General features: G+C 41.1%; 1 protein-coding gene across 13 annotated transcripts in view; it reads right to left on the reverse strand.

Moving 5' to 3' along the window:
- Positions 1-531: 531 nt before the first annotated feature.
- The window catches only part of NEDD4L (NEDD4 like E3 ubiquitin protein ligase), a 656,466-nt gene continuing 643,736 nt past the window's right edge, over positions 532-13,261 (reverse strand). For all 13 annotated transcript variants that reach the window (XM_033933707.1, XM_033933724.1, XM_033933698.1 and 10 more), the window contains 2 exons: positions 9,172-9,244; positions 532-1,068 (listed from right to left, as the gene is read on the reverse strand). In XM_033933707.1, coding sequence (XP_033789598.1) covers positions 966-1,068; positions 9,172-9,244 — 176 coding nt within the window. In that variant the 3' untranslated portion in view covers positions 532-965. The remainder of the gene's footprint in view (positions 1,069-9,171; positions 9,245-13,261) is intronic.

Raw genomic sequence — 13,261 nt, forward strand, 5'->3', positions numbered from 1 at the left:
TGTATACAACATCAGACAAAGCACATTGGGTTTCTAGCGTAGGAAATTCAGCAGTGTTAGGTGTCATTGCTAATGTGTCTCTAAAATAAAAAAGTACTAGAACCCTAAATAACTCTATATAGCTAATGTCAGAGTTACCCATATTTTCATACCACAAAAGATACCATAGCCTTCCCTTTTAAATACATTAGAGTATGTGTAACTCTTACTGTGGAAGAGTTGCATGCTATATGAATGATCTTTTCTCGCCTTGCAATAAAACTATATCAATTCATTACAAAAAAAATAGCACTATCAGTTCACAGTCTTCCCCTGTCTAGAAGTAAGAAATAGTTAATAGTTAACTAAAATATTTGGGAGTTATCATAATAGATGTTCACGCTTATGTCCAAATGTTTGACCCATCCTGTAACATATGAAAAGGGGGGGGGGGGAGAGAGGATGAAAAACATGGCTCAAATGCAATTTTTTTAAAATATAAAAGTGCCACTGGCATTAATGTCTGGTATGAAATTTAGACCAGAGAAAAGGTTTGCACTTCCAAGCATGTGACATCTTTAATTGTAATGAAATAAAATCTAAAAATAGGTCTAAATCATTTAAAAAGTAAACACGAGTTGTAATACTATATCTGCAGAGTGATTAATTCCATTCATTCTCATTAGAAAGTATGCAAAATATTCATTTAAGGGATCTGCTTACAGATTCATACCATAAACAGAATAAGTCCTCCTGAAATGTCAGCATATGTGTCACCCCGCTGGCAATTTTATATGGAAATCTTAGAAACAACATCCACTGTTCAACCTTCTGAACTTGAGCAACTGCACTGCAGAAGAAAGTTTGTTCCATGAACCAGATCATATGCACAACTGTCCTTTTACTGTCCCTGTTAATGTCCATTGCGTGGATTCAAAAGGGCAAGCGGAAGCTCGCTCGTTGAGAAAAGTGGAGATCCTCCATCTTTAATCCACACCTTCAAATCCTTGAGCATTTTCTACTGCCATGAGGAGTTTCTCTCTGAGTTCTTCAAAAGAGTCATATGGAGGTAAGTCGAGACGATTAAAACTGAAATGAGAAACATTAGGTAGTGCGTTATGCTTTGAAGGAAAAATTCTGAAAGTCACGAGGCCCCCTTCTACTAAAGTGAGTTAAGCATTTTAACACAAGGTTGACACATGGAAACAGGTTACCGTGTAACTGCGTTAAGCAATTTTATGGTAGTTACTGCATGTTAATTTTTCAGAATTTGGCAGGGAACATGGCATGGGCAAAGAGCGGGCACGATAGGCGTTTGACAATTAACATGAAGCAATTACCACAAGCTATCTAATACAGAGTTAATGTGGAATCACCTTGGCAAGAATTCTATAAAAGTAAACTCAGGAAGCACCAGACTAGACATTTTGTGAGGTATTCAAATGCTCTTACATAGTAACATAGTAGATGACGGCAGATAAAGACCCGAATGGTCCATCCAGTCTGCCCAACCTGATTCAATTTAAATTTTTTATTTATTTTTTTAAATTTTTTCTTCTTAGCTATTTCTGGGCAAGAATCCAAAGCTTTACCCGGTACTGTGCTTGGGTTCCAACTGCCGAAATCTCTGTTAAACGAGAGGTGTCCAACTTTGGTCCAAGCTAGGTTTGGTGGGGATAATGCTGTGGACTTGGCAGGCTCAACTCCTTCTCTATCACCTGACTGAAAGGTTATTAACCATAAAGGTACACTAGTGGCCAAAATTGTGGACACAGTGAGTTTTTTCAAGATCGTTCCAGTTACTTATTTAATCCTGCAATGCATGATATTTATGAATGTTCTTTGATCATTTATAAATATTACTAGTAATATTTTTGTAGTAATTATTTTTATTTTGTGGTTAGGAATGACTTTTAGTGATTTGACATCAAAAAGCTAAGCCATCGGTCGAGTTTCTTTTGTTATGTATTGGTTAGATTTTGAGAGCATAACGTACAGCACTTTGTTTGTGTGTTTTGTTTTGATGCTTTGATGTTGTCACAGGCCCGCTGTGCAATATGACAAAATTTGAATTGCTGTTTTTCATTAATTGTGATTTAATTGAATTAAATTAATATAAATTGTCTAAATACACTAAAAGTACGGCTGTGTGCTAAATTTTGCATTAGAGATTTGCGCCTAAAAAGAAAGCAACCGCCAAATCCTTAAGAAAAGAAGGCTACAGTTACTGACAAGATTGCAGCCAAAATTGGTCAAGGTGAGTGACCGGTTCGGGTAAACTCTGTAAGAGCTTTGAAGAGACTAAAAGCATCAAAAACAAGGTTGGAAGGGGCTGGAAAAAGGTTACAATACCTCAGACTGATAGAGGGACAGTGAGAATGGCTCTACAGGATCTGAAATTAACTGCCGCTGACATCAATAAGTCACCAGCTGAACAGGGATGTTAAGTGTCAGGCCAGACAGTTTGCCAGAGACTGGTGAAAGTAGGCCTGTGAGCAAGAATTCTCAGGAAAAATCATAACATAGTACTCTATTTTTAGTCTGCAAAACCTTCCAGTTCTATGCGGATAACAAAATAAGAAACACTGCACAAACACACACAGTAAGCTACAAAATCATACTCAAACATATCAACCAGCCATCATTACTTCCCAAGAAATTTCTGAAACAAATAAGTCTTCAATAACTTTCTAAGATGAAAATATGAAACAGATGTAAGGTGTTAATGGGTGAAACTCAGATTCCCAGCTAGCGGCCTGATAAATACTATCTTTGGGTGAGGAAAATGTAAAAAAAAGACCACATTACACTATGAACGTACAAAAGTAAAATAAATAAAATGATCCCTTAGATAATTCGGTAGCAAACCATACAATACTTTATAGTAAAAACAAGTGAATTTAAGAATAACCTATGCTTCCAAGAGTGCCTGGGATAGGCACGTGGGATCTTTCAGATTGAGAAAGAGATAATGGTTACTGTGGATGGGCAGACTAGAAGGGCCATTTGGCCTTTATCTGCCATCATGTTTCTATGTCTTCACTGGGAGTCAGTGTAATTCACAAAGGTAAGGAATTACATGTTCATTTCTGCCCAAATCAAAAATTAGTCAAAACTAAACTGGGGAGACCAGTTTAATATCACTGGGAGTGATACAAGGAAGATATGTAAAGATGACAAAAAAAATCACTCTCCTATACAATATTCAAACTTCTTAGAATACTACATATATCTTCATGCTTAGTCACAAAATATGCTCAGAGACATGAAGGCTGAAACGAGGGGCGAACCCCAAAAAATACTCTCTCTTAAAAATACGCCACCTTTTAAACATTTGAATCTTGCATATCGGTTTCCTGATGCAGGAACGAAACGGGCCACGTCAGAATCTTCAGTAAAGATAAGTTTTTTTCACTATCTTTAAGTTATCAATTATTTAGACTGCTTATGCAGCGAAGAAAGAGTATTTTTTCAAGTGAGTCCAACTATATGCAATGATTGGGTGGTGAGGCCTCTCGTTTCAGCCTTCATGTCTCTGAGCATATTTTGTGACTAAGCATGAAGATATATGTAGTATTCTAAGAAGTTTGAACATTGTATAGGAGAGTGATTTTTTCTGTCATCTTTACAAATTAAAAATTAAGCAAACAGCTGTGTTCTGAATCAAAGTGAGCCTTCTAAAATGTTTCTTATAACCTGCTAGAAAGACTATATTACAATAGTCAAGTGCGGACAGTATCAAACACTACATCAAAAGCTGAAAAGCTGATCTTTCAAAATAACTCCAAATGGAACATTTATGAACTTGACTTTGCATTGTTAGATTTCTAAACTAAATTAAACTAAACCTTAGGTTTGTATACCGCACCATCTCCACAAGCGTAGAGCTCGGCACGGTTTACAGGGTTAGGTTGAAAAGGAGCTACAATGAAGGGAATAGGAAAGGAGCTAGGAAGATAAAGAGGGACAGGGTACCAAAGAGCGGGAGGTGTTAGATTTTTGAAAAGAGCCAAGTTTTCAGGTGTTTGCGGAAGGATTGGAGGGAGCTTGAAATTCTGAGCGGGGATGTGAGGTTGTTCCAGAGTTCTGTGGTTCTAAAGGGGAGGGATGTTCTTAGTTTTCCTACGCGGGATATACCTTTTGCAGAGGGGAATGATGGTTTCAGTTTTTGGGAGGATCTAGTGGAATTAGGGTTAGATGAGTTCCAGAAAAGTGGGATAACGGGAGGGAGGATGCAATGTAGGATCTTGAAAGCTAAACAGGCACATTTAAAGAGGACTCTGGAGTGAACTGGGAACCAGTGAAGTTTGGACAGGAGTGGGGAGACGTGATCGAACTTGCCTTTAGCAAAAATAAGCTTGGCCGCGGCGTTCTGGATTAGCTGAAGTCTATGGAGTTTTTTTTTTAGTTAGGCTTAAATAGATGGAGTTGCAATAATCCAGTCTAGAGAGGATGGTAGATTGAACAAGGACGACGAAATGAGAATGATGAAAGTACGATCTCACTTTCCTCAGCATATGAAGACTAAAGAAGCATTTTTTTACCAAGAAGTTGAGGTGGTCATTGAAGGAGAGAGAGGAGTCTATGATGATGCCAAGGACTTTGCTTGAAAACTCAAGCTGAAGAGTGGAGCCGGAAGATAATGTGATGGAGGTGGGTAAATGACCTAATATTGGGCCGAGCCAAGTAGTTTTGTTTTGGACACGTTCAATTTCATTTGTACAGAATGTGCCCAGGATTGAAGGTTCATTATACATGCGGATATATTCTCAGCAAGGTTAGTGAGGTTTGAGTCGGTCTCAAGGAGGATGAGGATATCGTCAGCATAGGTGTAGAGAGTTTCCAGGGGGGATAGATTTCGATCTAAAAATACCCCCAAAGTTTCAACACAGGTTCTATAGTATATACCGTACCATTCAAATGGATACAATCTTTGGTAAGTTTAAATGGCGTTGCAAAAAAAAAAAAATAAAATAAATTCGTTTTGGGAGAGTTAACTTAAAAGATAGCATCCAATTCTTAATCGTCAATATCACTGAAGCAATCTGATTGATACTGTTTGATGATACCAAATCCAATGACAACCATAATGTCCGTCATCTGCATAATTTAATGCCCATAGTAGACAATTTTGTTCCCAAGGAGGCTAGATAAATATTAAAGAGCAATGGAAGAGTGGTGAGCCCTGAGGTACACCACAGGGATTACTTAAAGAATGAGAAAGACCACCACTTGACAGTACCTATATACCTGGAATGCAAAAAAAACCTTGAAACCATTGTTAGGGTTCCCCAGAGACTCCTACAGAATCAAGACAGCCAAGAAGTACGTTACGATCTACCAGGTTGAATGTACTACTAAGATCATATTGTAGAAGCAGAGCGTTCTGACCCTTGCTAAAAAGATCACTTAAGTGATTCAAAAGTGAAGCCAGAACAGTCTCAGAACTATACATTGGTCTGAAACCAGACTGTGAAGAACGCAAAAGGTTAAACTGACCCAAATAATCCAACAATTGTACATATACAACCCTCTCCATCAATTTAACAAAAAAAATGGTATCAAAGCTACAGACCTGTAATTGGACACCAATTGGTCCCTTGCAATCCTTTACAAGAGAGGTAATAACAATATGTTCATGATTAACAGGGAACTTGCCGAAATATAACATTTCTTGCAACCAATTAAAAAGGTCTCTACGAAATTGAAACATACAGTGGAACCTTGGTTTACGAGCATAATTCGTTCCAGAAGCATGTTCGTAAACCAAATTGCTCGTATATCAAAGCAAGTTTCCCCATAGGAAGTAAGGGAAACTGCTTTGATTGGTTCCACCTCCTCCCCCCCCCCTTCACGAGGCTACCGGCGCTGCTCCATTCTCCCCCCCCTTGAGGAATCCGACGCTGTTCCAAACCCCTCCCCGCGATCCAGTTTCCCCCCCTGTGAACCAGCATCCCCCCCGCTCGCGTTGCCCCCCCCTCCACCGCGATCCTACTTTCCCCCCTCCCGAGCAGTCAATGACACCCTTTACCCGACTTGGCATCAGTGGCGGTGCCCGAAGATCCTCCCTCTTCTGGCGTGGCTGGGCGGTGCGTCAGAGATCCTCCTTCTTCTGGGCTGGGCTGGGCTGGACTGGCTTTGAGCATGCGCAAATGCTCAAAGCCAGTCCAGCCCAGCCCAAACCAGAAGAAGGAGGATCTCCAACGCACCGCCCAGCCCGCGCCAGAAGAGGGAGGATCTTCGGGCACCGGCACTGGTGCCAAGTCGGGTAAAGGGTGTCATTGACTGCTTGGGGGGGGGGAAGTAGGATCGCGGTGGAGGGGGGGATGCCGGATCGCCGGGGGGGGCGCTCGTACAGCGAGGCAAGCTTGGTTTACGAGGCACCAAGTTTGCGAATGTTTTGCTCGTCTTGCAAAACACTCGCAAACTGGTGCACTCGTAAACCGAGGTACCACTGTACTTGTTTCAAATATTTTAGAACAAGAGTACAGATTCCTAAACAGAAACCAATCTAGAGGAACAAATCAAGTCCAATATAGGTCTACATAACAAGAATCATGTAAAAAATGGGAACAGCATTCTACACAATCTGGTCCTGACTGAAAGAGGGACCTTAAAATCCTGTATTTCTGAGTGAAAAAAATGAGCCAAAGCATCAGAGGAAGGCGAAGCCTCACAAGAGGAATGTTTGTACTTATCAACATTCATCATCTTATTAACCAAACTAAAAAGCTTTTTTGCATCTAACCCAATCTTACCCACCATAGCAGAACAATAAGCCCTGCGTTTGCCTTTCAAACATCTCTTGTACTCCAGCACTCTCTCTCTCCATTGCTCTTTAAGAGTTTACACAACCAGTTTCATGCCATTAATGCTCCAGATGACACACCATTCTCTTCAAGGACAAAAGTTCTGAATCAAACCACAATGTTTTTTCAAATGCAACTTCTTAGGAGCAATTTTATCTAAACTATTAGTACTTATAGACTCCCTTAGGAGTAAAAATCTGAAGACAACTTGGAAAGGGGGAAGCTAAGTCATAATGTGACCAAAATTCAGTAGAATCAACGTGGCCACATGTCCTAACCTGTAAAGCAGGCCTGCGTACATTTAAAACCTGATGTTGCCAATTCAAAGTGAAAGTGCATAAAAAATGATCTGACAATAGACTCGGCTTCCAAGTCACATCAGTCAAAAAAATAACAGGCTTATCCAGTTTCCTACTGGAACCAGTGACCAAATCTAAGTGGTGCCCCTTCCTCAACACAGTTCAGCACTGTAAACGCTTGAACTGAGCTAAAGAGCATGCCAACTGGACCACAGAGCACCGGAAGAAGGTGGTATAGAGTGATGAGACCCGAATCTCCATATTTGGCAGTGACGGTGTCCGCTATGCTATGTTTGTCAGCGACCGGGCGAGGACTGCTTGCCATAGTTTATTACTGCCACCATGTAGTGCAGTCCTCCGAGTGTGATGGTATGGGCCTACATGTCCAGAGATGTGGGTCGATTGCAGTTGCTTGATGGAGTGATAAACACTGACAAATACATAAAGGAGGTCCTTCAGCCAAAGGTTCTGCCCTCAGCCACAGCCATCTTTGGTGCCAGTCGACCATTTTTCAACAGGATGGCGTCCCATGCCACACAGCCAAGAAAGGTTGCTGGACTGGCCAGGAAACAGCCCAGATCTCAACCCCATTGAGAATCTCTGGGCCAGATTAAAGAGAGCAGCTGCGGCAAAGCAACCGTCCAATAAACAAGAAGGCCCCGATTCAATAAACAGGAGCTAAACACAGGTGCCAAGGAACATGGTGCATAGCACATCAATCTTGTTAGGTCCAGTTTACAGAATCATGCTTAGTGGCACCTAAAGTGGATTTAGGTACCAGTAGGAGTCTGAACCTTAGGCACCCCCCTATTTATGCCAGAGTTTTCTTGGCTTAAATACTAGTGCCTAAGTCCACTTTAGATGCCTGTAAGCAAAACACGCCCATGATCCGTGCCTAACCATGCCTATTTTTCTGGTAGGTGCCTTGGACTAGGTGCCTACCAGTCAATTTTAATTTAAGACAATTATGGAAGTGCCAATTGCTTGTTACTGGCACTGAATAAGCTTTTTAAATAATTAACCCCCTCTTTTATGAACGCATAGCGTGGGTTTTAGTTCCGGCAGCGGTGGTAGCTGCTCCAATGCTCATAGGAATTCTATGAGCGTCGGAGCAGTTACCGCCGGTGCTAAAACCCGTGCTAAGCGTTCGTAAAAGAGGGTGTAAGTTAGGTGCATCAATCTAGGCGCTTAACTTCAGGTGTCTTTTATGGAATCAGGACCAAAGTGCTCAACTTTGGTCTACAATGGTTGCATTTGCAGGATATAAGCAGCATATTAAGTTACAATATCTTTTCTCCAGGTTACTGTTTGCCGCATCTCAAAAAAGGTATTGCAAAATTAGAAAAGGCACAGAAAAGGGTGTCAAAAATGATCAAAGGGATGGGACAACTTCCCTATGAGGAAAGGCTAAAGCGGATAGGGCTCTTCAGCCTGGGGAAGAGACCGCTCAGTGGAGATATGACAGAGGTCTATAAAATGCAGAATGGAGTAGAGCGGGTAGATGCGAGTCATTTGTTACTCATGGCAAAATCACTAAGACTAGGGGTTATGTATAGAAGCTACTAAGTAGTAGATTTTTAAAAAATCAGGAGAAAATATTTCTTCACTCAATGTGTAACTAAACTCTGGAATTTGTTGCTGGAGAATGTGGTGAAAGTAGTTAGCTTAGCGGGTTCAAAAAAGGTTTGGATCCCTTCCTAAAGGAGAAGTCCCATAAGCCATTAAGATGGATGCGGGAAAATCCACCGCTTATTTTAAGCAGCATAAATATGTTTTACTCTTTGGGATCTTTCCAGGTACTTGTGACCTGGATTGGCTACTGCTGGTAGCAGTGATGATGGACTTCTGGTCTGTCCCAGTATGGCAGCTCTTAAATTCTTATGTATTTCACAAGTTTCACTAGATAAAGTTGGTCACCATACATTTTTTGGAAGTAAACTGTATCTACCTTCCATGGCCACTGCAGTGCAGTGTGTGAACAATCATCTTCTGTTAGCGAATGTGTGTGTTCATTACAGTGTAGAGATAAATCAAACTTTTTTTGCCACATTTTCCTACTTCACTCTTTTTTATTTATTACTTACCATGTGTGAGCTCTGGGCAACTTCTCTGGACTTCCCCACTGCTCTATTGTATACAATTGAGGACCATTTGAACCTAGAGAACAAAAATAAATTGTAGAGTCATTTGGACCATTCTCAGTCACACAGAAATTGATAAAGCCAATAAAAGTCCTACAAAATCTGTCCTGGTGGGCTCACACTCTACCTAATATACCTGAGGCAATGGGGGATTAAGTGGCTTACCCATGGTCAAAAGGAGCAGCACAGGATTTGAACCCACAACCTCAGGGTGCTGAGGCTTTAGCTCTTTTCTCTTAGTGGACATTAGAACATAGCTTAGCAATTCGGAAATGTTATTTTTTTCCAAAAGGTCTGCTCTGCTTCCTGATGAGAAATATTAAGGGTCTTTATACAAAACTGCGGTAAGAAATGGCCTTTCTATCCTTGTACATAGGTATATCCTGCGTGCTTTGGCTATTTCTACTGTGGCAGGAAAAAAATCCTTATTTCCTATAATTTCACCTATAGCCATGAGGTAAGGGCGCCTGTGGTATCTGTGCACTAACCATTTAGTGTGTGATAATTTAAAGATGCCCCTGACAGAACCCCTTAAACATTAAAAAATAATTAACGTGTATTTAGTGCACTCACATACCAAAACTAATGTGAGATACTTTAGCACATTCCACGTTAGGCTTTTTTTTCTACTGCATTATGCATGCACCACTGCACAATGCACTTAATGCACCACTGCATAATGCATATATTGCATTATGCAACCACATGCAACGCCTATCTCTTTGCCTTCCCCTCCCTAAAGGGCTGCATCTACAAGAGATTCCTTGATAGAACACTGTCATTCCAAGTAGACAAATGGAATAAATGCCTAAACACCCTCATCTCAAACACTCCCTCCTACCAATCCTTTAGAAAATCAATTAAAACCTATCTCTTTGATAAATTTCTATGACTCCTTTCAACCTTGTTGTACCTCAAAAATACTTATTGCACCCCTGACACCAATGGGGATAAAATTATTCAGCTACGCAGATGATTTTACGATCATCATCCCATTCGCTAACTCTATCTCGGAAACCGTTCCCAATGCATCCGATGCCATAAATGAGATGGAACAATGGATGACAGATTTCAAGCTCAAACTTAACCCAGAAAAAACAAAATTCTTTGTTGCCTCTCCTCACCCGCTTGACAATAAAACCCCACTATGCATCAATAAACTTAACTACCCTATCCAGCCCACCATGAAGATATTAGGTGCTACTCTAGATCAGTGGTTCCCAAACCTGTCCTGGGGGACCCCCAGCCAGTCAGGTTTTCAAGATATCCCTAATGAATATGCATGAGAGAGATTTGCATATAATGGAAGTGACAAGTATGCAAATCTCTCTCATGCATATTCATTAGGGATATCTTGAAAACCTGACTGGCTGGGGGTCCCCCAGGACAGGTTTGGGAACCACTGCTCTAGATCAATGCCTAACTATGAAGGACCAGGTGGACTCCCTATTCAGAAAGGGTTTTCTTACTCTCTGGAAACTCAGATCCATTAAATCATGCTTCGATACGACAGCATTCAGAATCCTAGTGCAATCCCTCGTGCTGAGTCAACTTGACTACTGCAACATCGCCTATTTAGCAATCTCCCAAAAGAATATGAGACGTCTTCAAATAATGCAAAATGCTGCGGTCAGACTTATCTTGGGGCTGAAGAAATTCGATCACGTGACACCTTATTACCGGCAGTTGCACTGGCTGCCAACGGAAGCACAAGTAAGGTTTAAATTCGCCTGTCTCTGCTTCAAAGTACTATATGGACTTGCCCCCGAGTACATAACGGACCTTTTCTCATTTTCCAACAACAAACGCAAGAGAAACACACATTCAAAATTCATTTCCCCCCCAGTTAGAGGTTGCCAACTGAAAAAACACCACGAACACCATCTCTCTCACCAGGCAGCCTTGTGGGGTAAAGACCTAGATCAACTGCTTTCACCTACTACCTATGGGGAATTTAGGAAGCGCCTAAAAACATACCTGTTCCTAAAATACCTAAACAATTGACCCGCTCTCCCCTCTCCTCAATAACCCCCGACCTCCTACCCTTTTCCTCTCTCCCCTCCTAAGCCCGCATAGAATTTCACGGTACTGTGATACATATAAACTGTTATCTTTATCATATCGTAATTTTTCGCTGTATTTTCTGAAATGTGCGGCCTATTCCAAACAGGTCTTCTTGGACATTACCTACCAAACTGTATATCTTATACTCTTGCTTAGCAAATTGTATTTCTATATTCTTGCTTTCTTAAAGTCTCTGCTCTCTGTATTTCCTCTGACTATCTGCATATTGTAATTCGCTGAATGTCCAGCTCTCTTGACTGTAAACCGCCTAGAAGTCGCAAGATTGTGGCGGTATAGAAGAATAAAGTTATTATTATTATTATTAATGTAATTTGAAACTACTCTCTGTAACATCGCTGTCTATGCACAGTCTCTTCCTCAGGAACTGAACTGTTTGTGGTACTTGTGGTATACAAAAATAAAGTTTATTATTATTATTTATTATTAATGCAGCTTAGAAAAAGGATCTCAAAGGTAGTTAGGCACACCATGTAATAATGATGTAAGGCAGCAGTACTTTCTGATTATGGTGACTGGAGAGACATAACACTAGGGTTTGACTGTCAGTTGGGGTTAGTGCTGTTCTTATTTTGAGTCGGGAGTGCTTTACTTTTAACCATAATATGGCCAAAATTCTATATATGGCGCTCAGAGTTGGGCGTCACGAACTGCGCTCAATTTGGGGTATGAGGATTTAAACTAAGCAAAATCTGGTGCAAATTCTTGCATGTGCATTACATGCGGATCTCCCATATTCCATAAAAGTGTAGTAAATTTCAGGAATGCCACAGATCCAGTCATGCCCTTCTTATGGCCGTGCTCCCTTTTTGAATCCGCATGTCAACCACCTTAACACGCATGTGCAAATTTCAATTAATGCCAACCAGTGCTGATATTTATTAGCGATGACTGGTTCATTACTGGTTCACGCCCAAACTTTCACATGCAAATTCAAGTGCCATATATAGAATTAGGCTGTGTATGTTCATAATGTGAACAATGTAAGTCACTACGGAGGCCTTTTTACTAAGCTGTGCTAGGTGCTAATAGACATCCAATGAAGTAAATCATGAGTTATGCTAATGCATCCATGTTAATTTTGGGATGCTTGTGCTAACCATATGTTAATTCCTTTACGGGGTGTTTTGGAGGGGGCATATTTGGGGCAGAGTGGGAGTTCCTGTGCTAACCAGTTAGTGCATAATGCAGAAGCCCTTAGCACCTGCAAAATAGGTGGAAATGAGTGCTCTTGTGCTCATTTTTAAAAATGCCCATGCTAATAGCAACTTTGCGCATAGCCATTAATGAAATAGACATTTTTTTCAATGGCAGCTGTAAAAATACATTTGGTGTGTAGGAATGACCTGTGTAAGAGTGTATTAGGGCCATTTGTTCATGTTTATGCTAAGATTTAAGTGCTGGAATGGTACTTTGCCTCAGTAAGTGGTTCCAAGAGGATTTTATAGGTCTGTTTATTTTAATGTATTGCCTTGTGCTGCTTGTATACTGCTTAACAGTTAATATATTTTACTGTATGCTGGGGGAGCAGTCTATAAATTGGTAAATAAATATATGGCAGGATCCAAGATGGCCGCAGGCTTGATGAGCTGAGCAGCACGCCACTGAGCTCTGCGGTGTTTCTGGTAGAACTGATTGCTAGCGATATTGTTTGCTTACTTGAATATGCCAAAAAGTAGAGGGCGGAGCACTGCTGGCGCTTCACGGCACTCTGACGTGCCCGCTTTCGGTAACATCAAAGAGCTCCTTAGGCGGATGCAGAAGAGTCTCAACGATGTCGGAAGGTAGCCCGCTGAGGACACTGGGAACCAGTGAGACTGCAGCTACTCCTCCAGGACCTGATACCACTCTCAGTCCCGACACGAGAGCTCCACCCCCATAGTCCCGGATTACTAGCTCTCCACGGAGTGAGGAAACCCTGGAGGGTAAGGTATTCCTTTCTCCTGAGGCT

The sequence above is a fragment of the Geotrypetes seraphini genome, chromosome 1 (genome assembly GCF_902459505.1).
Source record: "Geotrypetes seraphini chromosome 1, aGeoSer1.1, whole genome shotgun sequence".
NCBI lineage: Eukaryota > Metazoa > Chordata > Amphibia > Gymnophiona > Dermophiidae > Geotrypetes > Geotrypetes seraphini.